Source organism: Camelina sativa, chromosome 13, assembly GCF_000633955.1.
Source record: "Camelina sativa cultivar DH55 chromosome 13, Cs, whole genome shotgun sequence".
NCBI classification, from domain to species: Eukaryota; Viridiplantae; Streptophyta; class Magnoliopsida; order Brassicales; family Brassicaceae; genus Camelina; species Camelina sativa.
In genome coordinates, this window is record NC_025697.1 from 6,463,065 (window position 1) to 6,471,885 (window position 8,821).

At 33.1% G+C, this 8,821-nt stretch overlaps 2 protein-coding genes across 2 annotated transcripts; both read left to right on the forward strand.

Annotated features, from left to right (window-relative positions):
- Positions 255–2,450, forward strand: LOC104735528 (probable pectate lyase 19). The gene is made up of 4 exons (XM_010455336.1): positions 255–647; positions 738–1,545; positions 1,648–1,893; positions 1,981–2,450. The coding sequence occupies exons 1-4, from the start codon at positions 454–456 to the stop codon at positions 2,203–2,205; spliced, it is 1,473 nt and encodes a 490-aa protein (XP_010453638.1). The 5' UTR covers positions 255–453; the 3' UTR covers positions 2,206–2,450.
- On the forward strand, positions 3,481–5,516 carry LOC104735529 (plant cysteine oxidase 1-like). The gene is made up of 5 exons (XM_010455337.2): positions 3,481–3,917; positions 4,002–4,129; positions 4,244–4,373; positions 4,823–5,038; positions 5,122–5,516. Exons 1-5 carry the CDS (start codon positions 3,638–3,640, stop codon positions 5,253–5,255), a joined length of 888 nt encoding a protein of 295 aa, XP_010453639.1. The 5' UTR covers positions 3,481–3,637; the 3' UTR covers positions 5,256–5,516.

Consider the following 8,821-nt stretch of genomic DNA (forward strand, 5'->3'; position numbering starts at 1 on the left):
AAAAACTCAACATAATTATAGGTTAAGATATATCATAGATCTTCCTATTTTTATCTCAAATAAACCTAAACAAAGGAAAATTTTGGGAGCTAAAAATAATGAATTTAAAAATAAAAATGAAGAAACTATCCACAAATAAAAAATGACGGCTCTCCATCCTTAGCGGTAGATTTCTAAAATTGGAGATTACTTCTTAATCAACTTTATTTAAACACCAAAACTTCACATATTTAAAAATTCGTAGTACGATTCATCATCTAGAGGCTTTAGGCTCTCAAAGAAAAAGAAAAAAAATATAGAAAAACGACCTAAAGCCATGTCGAAAGCTTCGTAATTCTCCATTTAAATCTTACCCCCTTAAGAAAACAAGGGAACAAAAAGAGATTGTTTAGATATTAGCTAACTGTTTTCTAAGAAAAGAAAAAAAGAAAAAAAAAAAGAAGAAGAAAAAAGATGGAGATGGCTACGTTGTTAAAGTTGATGTTTATGTTTTGTATTGCCGGTCTGATTCCGACCATACGAGGCAACATTTCTGAGTTGGACGAGTATTGGTCGCGACGAGCCGACGAAGCCCGAGAATTCACTCTACAAGCTTATCATTCTGATCCTTACGAAATCGTCGATCACTTTCATGAGCGTCATTACGAGTAAGTCAAGTCAATATCTGAGTTCGAACCCAAAAACATTACTGATGTTTGATTCATGTGTTTTGGTTTGGTGTATATATATATATGTAGCAACTCTACTGATGCTACGGAGACCGAGGAAGATGGCGCTGTGCAGCTTGAAGAGGAACATGTCGGTGCGCAGGTTGAAGAGGAACATGGCGGTGCGAAGCCTGAAGAAGAGGAAGAAGAGGGTATTAAAATGGTCGGAAACTCGACAAACAGCACGAGACGAAGCCTAAGAGGTAAAGGCAAAGGAAAATGGAGTAAACTTAAGGGACCTTGTACCGCAAGTAACCCGATAGATAAATGTTGGCGTTGCCGTTCGAATTGGGCCAAGCGTCGTAAGAAGCTCACACGTTGCGTCCGAGGGTTCGGTCACAGGACGACCGGAGGAAAACGCGGACGCATCTATGTGGTCACAAGCAACCTCGACGAGGACATGGTGAACCCGAAACCCGGGACATTGCGTCACGCCGTAATCCAGAAGGAACCTCTCTGGATCATTTTCAAGAACGACATGAGCATTCGCTTAAACCAAGAGCTTCTGATTAATAGCCACAAGACGATCGATGCACGAGGAGCTAACGTCCATATCGCGCATGGCGCAGGGATCACGATGCAGTTTGTAAAAAATGTCATCATCCATGGATTGCACATTCACCACATTTCTGAGAGTAGCGGTGGTATGATCCGAGACTCGGTAGACCATTTCGGAATGAGGACTAGAGCCGATGGAGACGGTTTATCGATTTACGGTTCGTCTAACATTTGGCTTGACCATATTTCGATGTCAAAATGTCAAGATGGACTCATTGATGCCATCGTTGGATCCACTGGCATTACAATCTCCAACTCTCACTTCACTCATCACAACGATGTGAGCATCCAAATTTATCTGCATGTATTACTTTAAGATTACATTATCTATTGATCGTTGATATTAACCACATAATTTGCATTTTTGGGGATTTGTGTATAGGTGATGTTGCTTGGTGCGCAAAACACGAACGAAGCAGACAAGCATATGCAAGTCACAGTGGCCTATAACCATTTTGGTAAAGGACTTGTACAGAGGATGCCTAGGATCCGATGGGGATTTGTTCATGTTGTGAACAACGACTACACTCATTGGGAGCTTTACGCAATTGGAGGTAGTCAAGGTCCAACAATTCTCAGCCATGGAAACCGATTCATAGCTCCTCCTCACAAACCTCATTACAGAGAGGTACGTAAAAAAAAAGACCAAAAATGAAAAGTCTGGGGGATATATTAGATTTCTGTAAAACTTATAAAAATATGAATGAATGTGTAGGTGACAAAGAGGGATTATGCTCCGGAGGACGAGTGGAAACACTGGAACTGGAGATCCGAGAAAGATGTATTCATGAACGGAGCTTATTTCAGACAATCTGGTAACCCTCACTTCAAATGCACACACACTAGGAAACAAATGATCAAACACAAAAATGGAATGGCTGTTTCTAAGCTGACCAAGTACGCCGGAGCACTTGATTGCAGAGTCGGAAAACGCTGTTAGAACGTTTCTTTTTAATTTGCTACTGAATGTCTCAAAGACAATTTTTTTCCAACATTTTGATTTTTTGCTTCTAATCTAGTTCAGGAAATAAAGAATTAAGGGGTAAAAATGATTAAACAACAACAAAAAAAAAGCTCTAATTTGTAAGGATATTTTTTTTTGTTTGTTGGTGTAATGATAAACAAGTTATATATAAAAAAAGCAAGCGAATACAGCTGCTTCTTGTACTAATTTCCACATTTGGTCGCTTCAATTCAGTATTTTATTGTGTGTTTGACCAACATGTGTCTACTATTTTGTGTTATTAAACGAATTTAAATCCGCATCAAACACATAATTACACATTACTATATAAAAAAGTGTGTTAACAACATAAGGGTAGATGACAATGATATTAGAGATTTTTATATTAAGAAAAATATCAGCCAGAGAGAATAGAGTTGGAACCATATGTATAATCAAACATTTTCCGATTTGGTGAGCAATTCCGATTTTGTTATGTGCTTAATTGCTTTATTGTCAAAGATCACAAATAAAATTATACGGCCTGAAAATGAACAAAATAATCTGGCCGAAGAATATCAAATGATGCCAAAACAAATACAATATTATCAAATCAAAAACAAAAAATATATAATAATAGTAACAAAAAAAACAAAGATTCCTAGTACTCATTCCCATATAATACGGGGAGGAAAAAAAGATTTCAAGGCCAAACTCGGCATTTTTCTAATCTATCTATTTTATGTAATATGTATACGAATGCTTTCACTTAAAGCAAACGCACAAACAAAGCCACCACCAAAAAAAAAAAACACACACACACACAAACAAAACCATCCTCCGATTTTAAAATAGTTCAAAATCACAAAAGTACTTTTCATTCGTAAGTTCGTAACTGTGGAATGAATCAATAATTCCATATCGATGAATCAACAATTCGTGAGTGAATTCCACCAAACACTCACAAAAAACAATCTGTGAGTGAAAATATTTCAGTAAATTGATTGCATTGTAAGATGATAAAATCCGGTTTAAGCATAACCGAGTTATAGTAAACCGAGCAAGTGGTAATGTATATAAAAATATTTTAGTGTGCGTTCAAATTCCAAATTTACCCCTTTTGCGAAGACCGAAACGGATAAAAAAAAAAACGAAAGAAAGAATTCCGCTGTTTGAGAAAACAAAACAGAGAGCCCATAGGATTTTAAAAGAATGGCCCCTGGTTTTGTATTTGGTAATGGTATCTCTCTATCTCTCTATCTTCTCTTTTTCTTATAGTATTAATTTTTTTTTCTTTTCTTTCCCCTGTTTTTATATCTCTCTCAATTCATTCTTCTCTACTTTTAAACCATTCCCCAGATTCAGTTTTTTTTTTTTTTTTTTTTTNATATATTTTCAGTGTTATTTGGTTGAGTTTTGGTGAGATTTTATGGGGTTTGAGATGAAACCAGAGAAAGATGTTATGGAGTTGATTGCTAGTAAGAATCAATGTAAGGCTAATCCCAATTCTGTTAACAATAAGAAGAAGAAGAAGAACAAGAACAAGAAGGTGATGATGACATGGAGACGGAAGAATAAGATTGATTCTCCGGTTGATGAGATCACCGCTGTGCGGCGGCTGTTTAATACTTGCAAAGAAGTGTTCTCTGACTGTGGTCCTGATGTTGTTCCTTCTCTAGATAAAATCACACATCTACGAGAGATTCTTGGTATTCACATTTTTAATCAGATTCTTGTTTTAGGTTTTTTCATAAGTTTTGAGTTTTTGATTTGTTGGTTTTTGATTATATCAGACAATATGAAACCAGAAGATGTCGGTTTAACTCCGACGATGCCGTATTTCCGACCAAACGTCGTACCGGATAATGGGTATTCGCCGCCGATAACGTATCTACATCTACACGAATGTGCTCAGTTCTCGGTATAATTTATTTCACTTAGAAAGAAACACTCTCACTTGTATATTGTTCTCTTTCTTGTGGTATAAGTAATCATAATGATTAGGGTTTTTTTTTTTTTTTTTTTTTTATGGCAGATTGGGATATTCTGTTTGCCGCCTTCTGGTGTCATTCCGCTTCATAACCATCCAGGGATGACTGTTTTTAGTAAGATACTCTTTGGTACAATGCACATCAAGTCGTATGATTGGGTGGTTGATGCTCCAAGTAAGTTTACTTTCATTCCAAGAAAACTTTTGTGAGGCTGTTAGAGTACTTGTTTGTTATTGTGTTTTTTTTTTTTGGGGGGCAAAACTTGTTTGTTATTGTTATCTTGTAGTTACTATATATGGTTGGTTTATCAGGGTTCGTTAGATATTAGAATGTGTATTGTAATAGAAGTGAAAAGTAAGTTAACTTCTTATGTAGAAGATGCAATATCCCAATTTGGTTAAACATTATAGGCTATGATTGGTAACAGTAATACCCTAAATGGTGGGGAACGTTGAGATAGCGGATGTGGTGTACCACTTTTTGTCATTTACACTGTTTTTTATAGTGAAATTTTGCCATCCCGCAGTGTTACCAAGCAAATTAAGTTGTAATAGGCTCTGTTTTAGACTTAATGATACTGTTAAGTAAAACTAAATCGGTCTGTCTTACTACCCCAACTGTAGTGAGAGATCCAAAAACCCGACTAGCGAAACTGAAGGTGGACTCAACATTCACCGCACCATGCAACACCTCGATTTTGTATCCGGATGATGGCGGGAACATGCATCGGTTCACAGCTAAAACAGCTTGCGCGGTGCTAGACGTGCTCGGGCCCCCTTACTCCAATCCAGAAGATTGCACTTATTTTCTAGACTTCCCTTTCGACAAAATCTCATCAGGTCAGCTTTTCTATACATACTAATCATGAATAGTCTGGACATCATAATTAGACATGTCGATTAAAAGTTTATGTTGTTTTCAGGGGATGATGAGGTGTTTAGATGTGAAGAAGAGGAGAAGGAAGGTTATGCATGGTTGCAAGAAAGGGATGATAATCCAGAAGATCATACGAACGTAGTTGGAGCACTATACAGAGGCCCAAAGGTTGATGATTGAGAGAGCTCTTTTATCCTTTTCACTTTTCAGATTTCGAATCAGCTTTTTTTTTCCTTTTCTTTAGTTTAAATTCTTCTTTGTACATAAAAAAGAAAAGGAAAGCAAAACAGGAAAATAGGAAAGATCTTTACTGGTTTTAGTCTAAATCTTGGTCTCTATGTTCAAGTTCTTTCTTTCCAATAGTAGTAACCAAAATAAAATGGACTTGACTTGATATGTATTCAGAATCAGAGGGGTTTTAGAATTTGTTTTGATTGGTTTTTTTTTGTTGATTAAACCTTGAGTTGATTTCCATTTTTTAATGATACAAACACACAAAATAACATTTAACAAAAGGAAAAATCAATTTGTTTGAATGCAAGGTTAATTCGGTTGAGAAGTTGATCTTTTTGGTTCATTCATAGATTTTGGTCTGACAAAAAAATAGAAAAAACCATTGTGTCGTCTGTTGCAAACATTTTTAGTTTATTAGAAAAGTTTTTATGATCTTATCAATATGAAAAGTATTATACTCCAAAATACAAATTCCTTTGAAGTTGAATAGTTTTACCATTGAAGAGGATTCGTACTTCAAATATCTAAGTCTTGTATACTTGAAAAATGAAGTAGCTCTTGGTGATGCTCTTGGATGGCTTCGATATAATAAATGCATATGGATTGTAGAAAAAAAATCTTCATTTCGTTATCAATTAGAGGAGATCCCATTGTTAGAGAACTAAATTAGTTTCTGAACGTTGCGTTGGTTTTTTTTTCCCTTTTATCTCTGTTGAGGTTGTATGCTGACTTAGGACAAAGTACTTCTTGGATATATTCCAAGCAATGATATAGCAATTTGAACATTCAACGATATAGCAATCAACCGGATAGTTGGTTTAAAACCTTTTGAATTTAAACCGGCCGATATGCTCAATTTCCACGGAGAAGAGTACTACAAGATGTACATGGACATGTACTATGATTCCTTCAACTTAAAATCAATACTGTATATCTGCTAATTAAAAATTGATTAGTTTTGAATTCAAATATCTTGGATAATGCATAGAGATGGGAGCCTTAACCCCAACAATAAATAATTAAATAACCGTTCATTCAATGACCAATCTTAAACCATTGACCTAAAATTTCAATATAGAGAATCTCCAACTTGTCTTTTAAACTTTATAAATCTTTCTTTCTGTATTTGTTTAATTTCAATGTCTAAATCTAAACCATTGACCTTAGGTCATTATACAATCTATTCGCAAGTTGATTGATGACACAAAAATAACTTGTAAGTTTAGTATAACTGTATTTCCTATTAATGACCAGCAAATGCGATTTCGTCGTCACAATGTACACAATGTAAATATCAAACATTTTATACTAACAATTTTATTTATCACATCTCTCTAAATATACATAAATATAAAAACGAGATTACAGTAACATTAAATTTAACATCAACAGATACAGATTATTGGTTATTTTCATGCCAAAAAACTTCATTAATACCAATTCGAGATTACAGTAACATTAAATATAAAATCATATAATTAATAATTTCATTCAAATTTTCGTCGGAAGTAATATAAACTGAGAAGGTCATTTCCAAAAAAAAATATAAGTGTTTTGGATATATTAACCAGATAAACCCAATTCTATGAAAGTTCAGGTCAATATCGCTGATCTGTCTTTGCAATGCAAGTCTTAGAGACATGTTAGTTGACCCTTTCATTCACTCATTGTCTGAAAAAATCAATTTCTTTCTTGCAAATTTACTACTATATATTAAACAGGGTGACCATATGAACATAACTAATACACTGGAACTGATTAAAGAAATTTATCGCTAATATATAAGAAGAAAAATAATTAATACAGTTGACCAAAGACTTTTTATTGTCTAAATAAGACTAAAAGGTTGATAATCTTCCTTTGTCTTACTATGGATGATTTAAGCATCAATAGTTTTCCACATAAAAATATTAAAATTTTAGCATCACTCTTTAGAATGTAACTGAAGGGGTTAGTCATCACAAAAAAAAAGCAAATACAAAAACAAAAAAAAAAAAACTTTTTCATTAAAAAGATGAAATTTACAGGTAAAGAGAGTAATGGCTTTGCACAAAAAAAAAAAGAGTAATGGCATACATCAACAAATTAACAAAGATTATCATTAAATACTTTAAAATTTCCATGTAATTAGTACAAATAGTTTTACTTAGTTAATGGAATTAATCATGTGGGACGTGCTAATGTAATATCTCATTACTAATTCAATAGTTAGCTGTTCTATTTGATGTCAAAAAAAAAAAGAAAAAGATAAAAAAGTTAGCTGTTTTGTTTAATCAATTAAACAAAAGCCACATTGCAACCACGATTGTTTACTTAACCATATAATGAACTGTTCACATTTATAATATTTAACAAGAAAGTCTTTAGTTTATATTTAACAAATTTGCTCAAAAGGGATGATGTATGTAAGTTGAGTTGATCAAAATGTTTACTAAGATTTTTTTGAGATAAAAAATAGAAAAATCTGTGGGAGCTCAGATCCCCAAATGATAAAAAAAATGAAAAGTTGGATCGAGACCCAATTAAGTATTCAAGATTCAACTTGGCTATATGTAAATTTAATCATATTCACGAAATAAATTTATTAAATGCTGTGCAATCATAATCAAAAATCCATTCTTTTTTTCCCTTCTTCTTCTTATAGTTAGGTACGGCGCTACGAACAATTATAATTATAGTATTGATTTGAAAAAAAAAAAAAAAAATTGTCAGGTTTGAAGAATTGGAGACAGGAAAGACAACAATTTGCTAGCTTACATCAATAAGAAAAGAATTAACTACTTAATCTGCTCCCTTCGTAATTTTACAAATATTGTACTTGTTTACGAATAACGCTCATATGTGTATAATTATAAATAATAAAATATGTATTTCCTTATATCTTAAGAGTTGAAACTAAACTATTTCTAAATGCTACTTTCTATAATAAGAGCTAGAATAGAACCAACGAATAATGCATGTTTCTTTTTCAACGCCATGCAGCCTTACGTCATTGACGAAATTTGGCAACTATATACATATCAAGTATCAACTATGTGAAGCATTTGACATTGGCAAGTTAATTGGTTATATAATGAAAATAGATGTAACACGAATATGATAATAACATTGGAAAAAATGACTAATATTTTTATTAGCAAAGTCAATAGTTGACGAAATCATATAATTACCGTGTGTGACTAGCGTATTGACCGGTATACGCACCCTTTGGCCTACCATATGAACAACGTTTACATTACATATATAACATAAATCAAATGCCTAATACGGTTTTCCTTTCACTTGTTGTGTGCATGATTTGACTTTTTATAGATTTGTTTCTTAATGACTTATTGTTGAATTATACTCGAATCTAATTCAAATAAAATATTTTTTTCTGGTAAAGATTACTAATACTAAACAAATATCTAAAGTTAAAAAATATATATATACAGAATAAAATGTTAGAAACCCCAAGTAAAGAAGTAATGAATGTAAATATATATTTTTGACAAAAAAAAAAAAAAAAAAAA